This window comes from Schistocerca serialis, chromosome 9 (assembly GCF_023864345.2).
Source record: "Schistocerca serialis cubense isolate TAMUIC-IGC-003099 chromosome 9, iqSchSeri2.2, whole genome shotgun sequence".
In the NCBI taxonomy this organism is placed as follows: Eukaryota; Metazoa; Arthropoda; class Insecta; order Orthoptera; family Acrididae; genus Schistocerca; species Schistocerca serialis.
Window position 1 is genome coordinate 248,243,355 of NC_064646.1, and position 14,742 is coordinate 248,258,096.

At 40.8% G+C, this 14,742-nt stretch overlaps 1 protein-coding gene across 2 annotated transcripts in view; it reads left to right on the forward strand.

Moving 5' to 3' along the window:
* The window catches only part of LOC126418537 (proton-coupled folate transporter-like), a 158,755-nt gene that overhangs the window by 33,497 nt on the left and 110,516 nt on the right, over nt 1-14,742 (forward strand). For both annotated transcript variants that reach the window (XM_050085349.1, XM_050085350.1), the window contains exon 3: nt 8,431-8,739. In XM_050085349.1, the coding sequence (XP_049941306.1) occupies nt 8,431-8,739 (309 nt within the window). The remainder of the gene's footprint in view (nt 1-8,430; nt 8,740-14,742) is intronic.

Below are 14,742 nucleotides of genomic sequence, written 5' to 3' on the forward strand. Positions count from 1 at the left end.
ATATTGTTCAGAGGTACGGCAATGTAGAACACAGGAGTATGCAGCTCATGGAAATGCAAAAGCAAATAAATTAAAGATGTGATATTAGCGGTTTATGTAGATTTACGCGCATAAAAACATAACAGCCGTGAAAGGCAATAACAGAGCTTGCATTTACACTTTCGTCTTCTACATCTACATCTGCATCTATAATTCTCAACCACCGCGAGGTGCATGGCAGAGGGTACTTCCCACTGTACCAGTTATTAGGTTTCTTCCTGTTCCTTTCACGTACGGCGCGAGAATGATTGTTTGAATGCCTGTGCGTGCAATAATTATTTTAATCTTATCCTCACGAACCCCATGTGAGCGATACTTAGGGGGTTGTAGTATATCTCTAAAGTAATCGTTTAAAGTCGGTTCTTGAATCTTTGTTAACAGACATGTTCGGGATAGTTTACGTCGTCTTCAAAGTGTCTGGCAGTTCAGTTCCTTCAGTATCTCTGTAACACTCTCCCACAGATTAAACAAACCTGTGACCATCCATGCTGCCATTCTCTGTTTATGTTTAATATCTCCTGTTAGTCCTATCTAGTTCAGGTCCCACACACTTGAGCAATATTCTAGGATGGGTCGCATAAGTGATTTGTAAGCAGTGTTCTACCAGTAAATCGAAGTCCACCACCGTAGCTTTTCAGAAATCAAGAAACACTCATCTACCTGGTTGACTCAATCTAGAGTTTCCAGTATGTCACGTAAGAAAAATGCGAGCTGGATTTCGCATGATCGATGTTTTCGAAATCCCTGCTGGTTGGCATTGAGGAAGTCATCCTGTTCAAGATACCTCATTATGTTTGAGCTCAGAATATGTTCTAAGATTCTACAACTAATCGATGTCAGGGATATTAGACGGTAGTTTTTGGATCACTTCTCCTACCTGTTTTTTGTTTGAGGGATCTAAGGTAGATTATAGTTAGAAGAGGGGCTAACTCAGCCGCAAATTCAGTATAGAATCCGACAGCGATTCCAGTGGGGCCTGGAACTTTGTTCAGTTTTATCGATTTCAACTGTTTATCAACACCAGTGACTGTAATACTTATTTCATTCATCTTTTCAGTGGTACAAGGACTAAATTATGGCAATTCTTCTGGGTCCTTGCTAAAGGAACATTTGAAAAAGGAGCTTTTACTTTGCTATCCTTATTTTCAGTTCCTGTCTCGTTCGCTAGGGACTGGACACTAACTTTGGTGCTTCTAATAGCCTTTACATCTGACCATAATTTCTTTGGATTTTGTGAAATGTCATTTGACAGTATTTTGATACAGTAGTCATTGACGCCATCATGCATTGCTCCCTTGACAACCAAATGCATTGCATTCAGCATTTCTCTATCTATAGCCCTACGCTTTGTTTTCACCTATTATGCTGTAATGTCTGTTTCTTTAGAAGTTTCTTTACACTGACTGTATACCATGGAGGTTCCATACCAGAATGAATTGTTTTACTGGGTACATATCTATCTAGTGCGTGGTCAACTATTCTTTTAAACATGAGTAATACTTCCTCTACATGCTTCTGCCCTATGCTGAAAGTTTCAAGTTCCTAATTGTGATGTGACACTACCGATTTTTTGTCTAGTTTACTGAACACGTATTTGTCTTTCTGCTTGGTTTAGTTGTCCTTTGTACTTTGGTAATTATTGCTGCCACAGTTGTGTCTTCGTCACTGGTACCACTTTCAGTGTGGACATCCTCTTGTTAATACGTATCTCCACTAGGCGAATTGCAGCAATCTACATCCAACATTATTGGGACAAAATGAGTAACTGGAAAGCAACGACAGTTGGAAGTTTAGTATGATTTGTATTTTTAAACTGTGCAAAGCAAATTTTTCTGCCGAATGCAGTCTGACGTTTACAACTTGACAAATTCGACACTCGCAAAAAATGGTCGAAAAATCACGCCTTCTCCTAAGTATTACCACTTATAAAGCACCCTTTTCAACTAAAATGTAATAGTCACACCCCAAATAAAAGTTGACATTTCCACGATTCTGGAAATGTACAACACATCGACGATTGTCATGTGATGTGACCAGAATATGAGCTCAAATCAGTGGTCAATCATTATGAAATGGATAAGACGGTGAGAAAGGGTCTGAAATATAGCATTTAAAGGCCTAAATCAGACCTCTTAATTTGCAAAATTTCCCAGGTGAAGGCCTCTTGGCGTGTCTCCATACTTGCCACTTGATTACTGAGAGCTTTTGCTCAAGGTTGGCAGCTTGGCTGTGGATGTGATATACTTGTACACAAACACATCCCATGCCCATGCCCATGCCCTACACTACCTTTCCCAGTGTTCTCTCAGACCCACCACCTCTTGCCTAATCCTCCTGGCCAGTCACATCCTGACACACAGTTATTTCAGATTTGAAGGTCAAATCGATAAACAAACCCTGCTCTGATCATCTCAGTGGCATCCTACACCAGGGCTTCTACTACCTCTCATCATACTCTGAGATGAGGGATGTCCTACCCAAAATCCTACCCACATCTCCAAAAGTGGTGTTCTATCACCCAACAAATCTACAGAATATCCTCATCCATCCCTGTTCCAATCCTGCTCCCAATCCTGCTCCACATGGGTCATTCCCTTGTGGATGAGATGTGTAAGATGTGTACCAGACACACACACACACACACACACACACACACACACACACACACCATCTTGTACTGCAGTCCAGTCACAGGCATTTCCTTCCATAAAAGGTAAAAGGCAGGGTCATGTGTGAAAGCAGCCCCATTACATATCAGCTGTGCTTCAGTCACTGTACAGCATTGTATATAGTTATGACAGATAACCAATTCTCTCCTCACATGAATGGTCAACACCAATCTGTGACCAACTGCAAACTTGACCATCTAGTTGCCAAACATGCTGCACACCACGACACTTTAACAGCTGTTTAACAATGTGTGGTATTTGGATACCCCTTTCCAACTCAGGTTTCTCTGAACTATTCAGGTGAATGTGTCTCTCCAGCATATCCTGCATTCTCACAATCTCCTTGGCCTAATCCCTACCCCGTTCCCACTGGCTCCCTTTACCTTCTCCCTTTTGCCTTCTGTTGTTCACACCACTCCTTCCCTGTACAGACTGTGTACTGCCTTCTCTTACTATCCCCCCCCCCCCCCCACCACCACCACCCATATGGGCCTTTTCTCTCATCCCCTCCCCCCTTCCCCTCTCCCTTTCTCTCTTCCCTCCTTATCTCCCCCTCCATCTCCACTCTCCTCTCTTTTTACCTCTCCCTTTCCCTTCTCTTTGGTATCTCTTATACACTCTGCCCCAACAGAATTCCTTTCAGCTTGCTGGGCAGTCATTTAGTCATCTGTCTCTCCCCTCTTGCCATGCAGTACCTCACTACAACATCCCTGCCTCATGCATCCTTCCCTACTCCATCCTCATGTCCATCAGCCCAGCCAGTTCCTCTCAATAATCATTAATCTATAATCACTGTCACCACGGCAGCAGTAATGTGTGTTTGTGTGCCTGTGTAGTTGTTTGTATGAATGCATGTACTTTCTACTAGAAAAAGAGCCATAGCTCGAAAGTTTGTGAAATCTATTTTCTGTTACATTTGTCTGTATGCCATACATCAGTCTGTTATAGGTGATTGGTTGCCATTTCCTTATTTTATGTATTGTTATGCCAGTACAATAACTTAAGGCCCAGATTTATACTAAAGAATTGATACAACCAGTATTTACTCATCATCTTCTTTTTTTTATTGAAGCTTTGCTGAAGTATACTGTTCTCTGCTAAATCAGAAGCCAGCATCTGAAGCTCGGTCAGAATTAAACCAAATTGTGAGTTCTCCATTAGCAGCATATATTCAGCAAGTTTCTTCTCCTATTGTTTGCTGAAAAAAGGCTTATGGCCCCTGTCCCTGTAAAATGTAGTTAGCCATTTCAATAATTTCAGTTTTATCATTTACATTTAATTATGTTTCCTGATTTAAATAATAAGCAATTAATTATTTAAGTCAAAATAATGGAAATCATATCGCAAATTTTAGACCCAAAATATCAGACATATGTTTCTGTGAAGCTTCTTTAGTACTAGTCTTTTATTTTACTCTCATTTTCAAATTAGTCTGTGGAATACTAAATTTCTTTAACACATTCTCGTGGTAGAACATCAGAAACAGATTTTCTACTTGCTGTTTTCGTATCTTGAAATGTTTTGTAGTTTCTAATATGGTTCCTAAATCTCTATCTTACCATTGTATAACCTAGCTGAAGCATTCCACTATCACTATGTCTTTGCCATGTATACAAACTTCTTGCATGATTCTTAAATCAATTGTTAGTGATGATTAAACAGTGTTTACTAATCATGTTCCCCTCTCATTTGTCTCCCACATATAAGCCACGTCATATTGAGTAAAACACTTGAGCCTTCAATGGCTATCTCTTCCATCATCATCAGGAGTAAAAATTAAATTGACTGCTGGGGCTGACATGGTTTTTTGCTTATATGGGCATGATTGCAGCATCTGTAACCAGTCAGAGAGGACAGAAGTGGTGCATGTGCAGAAGACAAGTTGTGCAGATCACAGTAGCTCCTGTTCGCCATAGGGCCAATGACGTCAGGTGACACAATAATAGCACCACACTTGAAACTGCCACTCCCATCTTCCTAGAAGCATCAGGCATCCATATTTGCTTTCACTTTATATCCAAAGCCCACCCTCATGCTCTACTAAGTGTGTACCCCTGGTCTCTGTTAAAGTTTTTGCTGTTTATTCTAATCTCAGCCTCCTCCTATGTAATGGATTCCCAATATGATGTTCCATGAGACAAGATTCTCATCTTTTGAAGTTGTATTTTATGTCCTTTTCCAGACAATGCTTACCTATGGCCGGCTTCTCAAGTACCCTCTCTTTAATATGTCACTTGCACTCAGTACAAAGCTCCACAACTGTGTGAACTGTTTGAACTTCATGGATGATGCCACATTCACAAGGGATGTCACAGACATCGGGCACTGGAAGAGGTATTTTGTCTTAAACAGGGTGTAATGTATCTCATATTCTGGGGGCAGGCTGGAACACAGATCCCAGTCCATGTTTCTGCAATATGTGCCCTAAATTGTTGCACATTGTCCAACACTATGGCAGGAATGCAGCTGGCTTGACCTCTTTGCCAATTCACAAGGCATTATTTGTTGGTGGCATCTGAAAGTGTTTGCAGTGTCTCCCTTGTTGTAACCATTCTTCCAGAACATGCTTCTCAATTGCTGTAATATAGACTTTAAGTAATCTTTGTTAGAAATAATTTTATCTGTGTGTACTAACATGTTCAGAACTGCTTTTTGTGTATAGAGCGGCAAAAACTATTAGCACACAAGTACCAAACAGTGTGCATTGGTTTCCAGTACACTGAATGACCAAGCTTACCTCCTGCCTTCCGCTCAACTAACACATCAAAGAATGATAGCTTTCCATCCTTCTTTACCTCGATAATAAATATATTGTTGGGATGGACATGGCTTGTGTGATCAATGATCTGCTGTAGTGCATTTTCACTATGTGACCATATCACAAAAGTGTAATCAGCATACTGTAGGAAGCAAGATGAACCCAATGTCACAGAGTTCAGGGCCTTCTCCTCAAAGTGATCCATAATGAAATTTGCAACTGCCAAAGAAATTGGGATCTGATCACTGTGCAATCAGTCATCTCACAATATTCATCACAGTACATGAGGTCATTGTTGTTCGAATATGTCAAAATAACTTGACATTATGTACATAGACTGAAGAGACAAGTGAAAATTTGTACCACCAAGGCTGTGAATCAAACCCAGGTCTCTTGCTTACTAGACAAGTGCATTAGCCACTAAGCCACCTTGGCACAGTGGTTTGCACAACTGTGTGGACTACCCTGGCATGTCTCCCTTCTCAGTCCAAATTCTCACTACTTTATAATCTCCCTTACACATGAACTGAATTGTCAAGGCTCTCCATGTTCTTGAATAGCACCTCAGCGTTGGATGTAAATGGTTGATGCAATCTGAAAACCCAAGTTCAGTGAAATGACACAATTTTGGAGACTTTACTGGGTCTCATACAGGTATGATTTTATGTACATAGACTGAAGTGGCAGGTTAAAACTTGAGCCAAAGTGAGCCCATATACCGGGTGATCAAAAAGTCATTATAAATTTGAAAACTGAAAAAATCATGGAATAATGTAGATAGAGAGATACAAATTGACACACATGCTTGGAATGACATGGGGTTTTATTAGAACCAAAAATATACAAAAGTTCAAAAAATCACGATACACTTGCGACTTCAGGTAACCCCAAAGCCAATAATCGCATGGTCTGAGGTCTGGGGACCTGGGAGGCCAAGCATGACGAAAGTGGTGGCTGAGCACACGATCATCACCAAACGACGCGCGCAAGAGACCTTTCACGCATCTAGCATTATGAGATGGAGCACTATCCTGCATAAACATCGTATGTTCCAGCAGGTGTTTATCACCTGGGCTGGGGATGATGCGATTCTGTAACATATCGGCGTACCTCTCACCCGTCACGGTAGAAGTTACAAAACCAGAATCACGCATTTCCTCGAAGAAAAAATGCCCAATAACAGTAGATGTGATAAATCCAACCCATACCATGACTTTCTCGTCATGCAATGGAGTTTCCACAACAGTTCTAGGATTTTCGGTAGCCAAAATTCTGCAGTTGTGGGCGTTGACAGACCCTCTGAGCGTGAAATGAGCTTTGTCGGTCCACAACATGTTACTCAACCAATCGTCATCTTCATCCATCTTTTGAAACGAGCACACCGCAAATGCCCTCCACTTCACTAAATCGCCAGGTAACAGTTCATGATGCCGATGGATTTTGTACAGACAGCATCGGAGGGTACGCCTAAGTGCCAACCAAACACTAGTGTATGGAATGCCGGTGCGACAGGCGACTGCACGAGCGCTGACTTCCCTGTGCATAGACGAACCCACTACAGTCTCCATTTTTTCCTGAACTGTCTCAGCAGCATTACGTCTTGTGCTCAGTTGGCCACTACAGTGTCTATCGTCTAAACAACCCATGGCTTCGAACTTCGAAATCATTCTCACCACAGCTGCATTTGTCAACGGACCTTTACCCATTTGAATCCCCTTCCTATGGCGATAGGAACATAACGCTGAACTAGCACATTCCCCATTCCGATAATACAGCTTCAGTAAAAGCGCCTTTTCAGGTAACGTCAACATGCTGCGACTGCTGGCCCATCTGATTCTCTCTCTCATTACAGCTCCTTTTATACATGATTGTCATGCGCAGTCACTGACGTTTTGCTGTCCAGCGCCATCTGTCAGACATTTTGTGAACTTTTTTCCCCCCCCTAATAAAACCCCATGTCATTCCAAGCATGTGTGTCAACTTTTACCTCTCTATCTACATTATTCCATGGTTTATTAAGTTTTCAAATTTATGCTGACTTTTTAATCACCCGGTATATAAAAGCCTCTGAAATTGTGTCATGTCAAACATCGTGACAATCCCAGTTGGAAACCGATGGGCCAAAAGATCCAGCTTGTCTTGTACTGTTGGCACCCTCATCAAAAATGGCACTATGTCCAGACCACCCATTATGTCATTTTGACTTGTCTTCATTTTCTTGAGTGGCTCAACAAATGTCTGTGAATTTCATACATCGTGTCCACAATGTCCCATTGTGGGTGCAATAACAGTGGGCCTAAGAGGGACATTTTCTTTGTGTATCTTCAACAATCTATAAATCCTCGTAGGTTGGTGGCACAAGGCACTAATTTCTTCAGCACTTCATGTGTTATGCCAGAGTCTTTTAATAATGCCCCTGTCTTTCTGATAATGGCCTGTGTCAGATCACAAATCAGCTTCTAGTATGTATTATCTTCTAATAAATGTAGCACCTTAAGGTCAGGTCTTCAGTGATGAGAACCAATATGGCATTTCCTTTATCACCTAGCAAAACAACCAAGACCTCACACTCACATAACAAGTGTAAACCATGTCATTCCTTCTGGCTAATATCAGATTTTGGTGACTTAGCTTTTGACATAATTTGGCTGGTAATTAACCTGACCTCGTCAGCTGTGTTGTGAGAGAGATTCCTAATGCATTGCTGTGTTCCACTAACAATATTCAATACTGGCAGATGTTGTGGGGCTGTAGAAACTTAAGGCCTTCAGAAGCTTGAGTGTTTTATTCAATGATACAGCCTGTAAACCGAGAAGAGTTTATTCAGGCATGCTGCTGTGAAAAACTGTGGAAACATGATGTTTAAATGTTTTCTTGCAACTACTCTGAGTATCCACTGATATGTCCACTTTTCTAATTCATTAGTATAGCACTGACATTTAATTTCTGTTCATATATTGACAGGGAGAAGCAGCATACCATTACTGGCAGTGGAACCTGCTGTTTTCATGACCTTTTTGGCAAGTGCACTAACCAGTACTGTGACACAGAAACTATTGTTAGACCGTGTTTGCCAGAAAGAACTAGGTCTTTCACAGGATCACTGTATGTCACTAAATGATACTGAAAAGAACATGATTCAACCACAAGTTGCCAATTTGCTTACAGCAAAGGCCCTACTTGAAAACCTAGTGCCTGCCATAATGACTGTATTCATTGGGCCATGGAGTGATAGGGGTGGACGGCTACCACTTCTGATGTGTCCCATGATTGGTAATATGTGTGTTATTGATTTTTACTTTTATTGTTATTTCATATCCATTAAGTTTGGTAGTTATATTCATATTACCAGTACTCTACACAAAGATTTCAGTTTTTTTAACTGCTATGCATATATTCATCATAACTGATTTATCTTGAAATGTAAATTAAAAGCTGGAACAATAGTCAAAGATCAAGAATAAAATTAATTTACTTTTGAAAAATTAATTTTAAGGAAAGGTACCCATAGTTGTCACTAACTTTTGAATGAGACCAATTTATTTATTTTTCAGCATATAAAAAAAAAAGACGTTTGGTGCAATTTGACATGCTATGGACCGTTGGAAATGGAAAAAGGGAGAGGGAAGTAGGGAGCACAAGGATGGGAGTAGATGCAGAACTGATCTGTTAGTTACATATTAGAGTGAATACTATGTGTTAGATGCATAGGCTGTGGTCGTTAAGTTGTTGGTGGATCTCTTCGGTATTTTGGGTAAAGGCCAGCTAGGGCAGATTGCATAGTTTTCAAATATACAAAGGGCATTCAAAAAGTTTTGCACATTTGTCTCTATTTTTTTTTTATTTTTTGCAGGAGGAGAATGAAATGTTTTGTGAACATACTTGGAACATTTAGCTAAACATTAAGCCTACTCAATGTAGCCTCCATCAGCTGTGACACATTTGGCCTGTACGGGTAATTTCACTACATAAAGGAAAACACTTGTGTGGAATTTATACTGTGAACGACCACCTTTATTGTACCGCACAAACACACTTCATACATACGTTAACGCGGGAAAATGAACACTCGTCGTGTCCTCCAAAGAACCCCGCTTATAAAGAGAATCTCTCAGTGTCTTGTCGACTATCGACTTGTCACTCCCACAGGCCCAACGTTCTTTCCATGACGTAAACGCACTTTGGTAAAATTCTGGGGATTGACTTTTACACCATCGCTTGACACAGGAAATAAAGTCCTTCTCACTATCAAATGTTTTACTGTGCAGGTGAGCCTTTAGATGACCATAGAGGTAAAAATCAAATGGAGCCAAGTCCAGACTGTAGGGAGGATAAGGAATAATTTTCCAAGCCATTTTCCTGATTTTTTCCTGCATCATAAGGGCTGTATGGGGTTTGGCATTGTCATTGTGTAGTCTGAAGCTGTGGTCTGTGGGCCTTGATGGCACATCACAGCTTGTGCATTCACAAACAGTAACAATCCTGGTTAATTGTGGAGCCAGGTTCCAAAAACTCAATGAAAATGACACCACACTGACCCCAGAAGAAGGAGGCCATCACCTTCCAGCCTGCTGTTCATGACAGTCTTGGTTTCTTTTTCTGAGGGGAACCTAGATGACTCCACTCCATGGATTGGGTTTTGTTCTCAGGTTCAGACAAAAACAGCCATGTTTCATGCTGGGTAATGACTCTGTTAAAGCACTGTTTCCACTCTTCAGTAAAGGTCTTCATGAGAACCTCGCACACATTCTTCCTCATTGTTTTCATTTCTCTTGTCAATAAACTAGGCACCCAACATGCACAGATTTTTCTTTATCCTAGTGACTGTACCAGTGATACCACACTACCCAATGACAAACGAGTCATTCCAGCAAGCTGTCATATCATCACACATCTGTCATTTTGGATGATTTGATCAATGGTCTCCTTATTCACATCACTCACTGCCGTCGATGGTCTACCGCATGGTGGATTGTCCACTAGAGATAAATCACCTTCTTTAAACCTCTGCAACCATCACTGGATACTGCTGCAATCCACTGTGTCCTCCCCATAAACAGGGAGAAATTTCCTGTGAATTAATGTGGCAGAGTCATCACCGATCTTGAAGAGGAATTCCATCACCAACGTGGTTGCAACCTGACATCTACTTCATGGTCCATTATGGCTCACTTGTAAATAAAAGAAAATACTTTTATACACCAACTTATAGCTAAATGTTCCAAGTATGTCCACAAAAAGTTTCATTCTCCTCCTGCAAAAAATTAGACGTGATTGTGCAAAACTTTTTGAATGCCCTTTGTATATTTGAAAAAAGGCTATTTGATGAAGATATTGTTGTTGAAGAACATAGAACCCTTATGGAAGGTAAAAAAAGTCACCAATGAAGATGATACTAAGAGTGATTTTGAGGATGATCCAGAGATATAGCTAGAAAATGGGCTGACATCAGAAAATGGTTCAACATAACATGTCAGTGACAATAGCTGTGGTTCCTCATATTGTCCATCACCACCAAAGAAGAATACAAAAGAATCTGCTGAAGGTTATATGGCGAATACCTACAGAATCTGGACGAAGCAGCCAAGAGGTAATGATCCTCCACAGTGATGCTTTTCTGGAGTAGCCCTAGACATGTCCCCTTGTGTCAAATTCGCTACTGTAATGTCAAAAGAAAGACAAATAAAAAGCAAGACAGTTTTGCAAAATGTCATAAAGATGCTGAAATAACATGACAGCAACAGGAAGGTGCTACAAGAAAGAATAAGTAATGAGGTATGTGATCAGTTCACTGGAATGCAAAAACAACATGGAATTGTACATGAATGCTACAAATCTGAACAATATCTTTTAAAGTACAAATTTCCATTACTGAATGCAATTGCTCATCCACCTACAGTATTCAGCCACATCTGGACCAATCTGCATGAGGCTTCCTGTCTCTAAGTGTACTCATAGTCTACATTTGACAGCTCCTACATTTCTTGCCCATAGCAGCTCTAATTTGCATCATATTCACATTTCGATACTGAAGTTATGAAAAGGATAGATTGCTACTCACTGTAAAGATGACACTTTTAGTTGCAAAAAGGCACAACAAAGAGACTGTTACTCACTAAGCTTTCAGGCAAAGTCTTCTTCAAAAAAGAAAGGAAAACACACACACATTCACACAAGCAGGCACACTTCAGGCACACATGACCACCATCTCTGGCTACTCTAGCCCAACTGCTGAGTGACCAAAAATGGCAGTCATGTGTGTGTTAGGTGTGCCTGTTTGTGTGAACATGTGTATGTGTTCCTTTCATTTTTGAAGAAGGCTTTGGCTGATAGCATGTAACAAACTTTTTGTTGTACATGTCTGCAACTCAGTGTGTCATCTTTTCAGTGAGTGGTGATCTATTCTTTTTATAATCATCGGTATTCTAAACTGGAGTTTCCATTGTTTGATATTTCAATATTGGTTATTCAACACACTATATAGATTCAAAATGTGTGCAACAACAGTTGGGTACCCTTCCTTAGATAAAATGGCAATAATGTAGTTTTAAAAAGTGATCAGGAATGTTTACATAAAAATATTGTTCAGTGAGCTCAAATCCAAGTGAACTCTGTCTTTCCTCACTTTTGCAACAGGTGGATCTCTCCCATCCCGGGGTCTGAGTGATTACCCATCCTTTCCACCCTACTTCAATCTATCATTGTTTTCTCCCTAAGGAAGGAACTTACTGCTCCAATTTATTTGATTTGATTTTTTATTTGGTCCTGTTGGTTACATATTGGACAAAGGGTGTAGTAGTAACATAGACATGTTAAGTGAAATAATACAAAATTATGTGAGCATTTTATATATCATGCAAATACTTATTTTCTATGAACAATTGACTGTGGACAATATTAAAACCTGCATTTTACTCGTATAAGTCCAAATTAATGTTTAAAATAGCAGAATGAATGGAAGTACACATTTTTATTCCAGTGTCACATATAAATAATGAAATTTACATTTTGTCATTATGATTTAAACTAAAACAAAAAATTTTTATCTTCATCACACAAGTAAGTTCAGGTGAATAGTTAATAGAGTATAATAAATGGTAGTAGACATGTTGGTGTCAGTGGAAAGTATTCAGATGACCCAGACGGTGTAACACTGTGCCAAGATGTGCTGGCCGTGCACCAAGGCATGTTTAGCCACAGGGTGATCCTCATTACCAACAAACACTGTCTGCCTGTGTCCGCTCATGCGAATGGACAGTTTGCTGCTGATCATTCCCACATAGAAGCCTTCACAGTGTAGGCATGTCAGTTGGTAAATCATGTGGGTGCTTTCACACGTGGCTGTGCCTTTGATCCTGTACACCTACAGGACTGGAGTAGGTGGTGGTGGGAGGGTGCATGGGACAGGTCTTACACCGGGGGCAGTTACAAGGGTAGGAGCCAGAGGGTCGGGAAGGTGGTTTGGGGATTTCATAGGGATGAACCAAGAGGTTACGAAGGTTAGGTGGATGGCGGAAAGACACTCTTGGTGGAGTGGGGAGGATTTCATGAAGGATGGATCTCATTTCAGGGCAGGATTTGAAGAAGTCATGTCCCTGCTGGAGAGCCACATTCAGAGTCTGATCCAGTCCCAGAAAGTATCCTGTCACAAGTGGGGCACTTTTGGGGTTCTTCCTTGGGAAGTTCTGGGTATGAGGGGATGAGGAAGTGAAGCCTTCTATGTGGGAATGACCAGCAACAAACTATCCATTTGCATGAACAGACACAGGCAGACAGTGTTTGTTGGTAATGAGGATCACCCTGTGGCTAAACATGCCTTGGTGCACGGCCAGCACATCTTGGCACAGTGTTACACCGTCTGGGTCATCTGAATACTTTCCACTGACACCAACCTATCAGAACTCTGGAGATGGGAACTTGCCCTTCAATATATTCTCTCTTGCCGTTACCCACCAGGCCTCAACCCCCACTAATTTCAAGTTGCTGCTGCTCGTACCTCACCTGTCATTCTACAACATCTTTGCCTCTGTACTTCCGCCTTGACTGACATCTCTGCCCAACCTCTTTGCATTTACATTTGTCTGCCTGTGTCTGTATATGTGCGGATGGATATGAGTGTGTGTGCGTGAGTGTTTACCTGTCCTTTCCCCCTAAGGTAAGTCTTTCCACTCCCGGGATTGGAATGACTCCTTACCCTCTCTCTTAAAATGCTTTCGTTTGGTAAGTTACATCATCTTTGTTTTTAGATATATTTTTCCATTTCTTGGGGTGCACTCAGCCTCGTGATGCCAATTGAGGAGCTACTCGACTGAATAGTAGTGGCTTCGGTCAAGAATACCATCATAACGACCGGGAGAGTTGTGTGCTGACCCTCACGCTCCTCCTATCCACACCCTCCTCTGAGGATGCCACGGTGGTCGGATGGTCCGCGTAGGCCACTCATGACCTGAAGACAGAGACCTTTTTTTAAAATGTATATGCAGATTTGTAACAGTAAATAGCTTGAGAGTCTTAAAGAGATCTCTGCAGAATGTTCTGTTAGAGACCCTACACATCAACCTCACTGCTTGTTTTTGAGATTTGAAGACTCTTTCAACGACTGTAGCATTTCCCCAGAAGATAATGCCATAGGAGAGTATAGAATGAAAATATGTAAAATATGAGAAAAGCAATATTTCTGTGTTAACAAGGTCAGAAACAGCTCTCAGGGGCAAAACATGCTGTGTTAGGTTTTTTGACCAGCCAATCAATTTTCTCTGTTCATCTTAGCTGGCTGTCTGTTTGGATGTCTAGGAATTTTGTATGTAAGGTTTTATAGATTTTTTGGCTGTTGATCTCCATTTCAGGAACTTGGAGTTTTTTATTTAGTGTCTGAAACTGTATAATATTAGTTTTTGAAAAATTTACGCTTAGGCTATTTGCTGTGAACCATTTGTGTACTTGGTTAGTGACTGTCAAGGTGGTATTCTGCATTGTGGAGTAGGGACTCTTGATCAGAATACTCGTATCATCTGCAAATGTGACTATTTTTTCTCTGTCATTAATTGTAACTGGTAGATCACTAATGTTGATCAGGAAAATTGGTGGCCCAAGGATCGAGCCCTGGGGGACCCTGTATTTTACATTTCCACAGTCTGAGTTAACTATTAAACCTGTCTCTATTAAGATAAGTCTTTGCTTCCTTTTGTGTAGTTAACACTCTAGCCATGTTAAAGGTTTGCCTTTGATGCCATAGTGTGGAAGCTTATTTAACAATGTATTATGATCTACACAGTC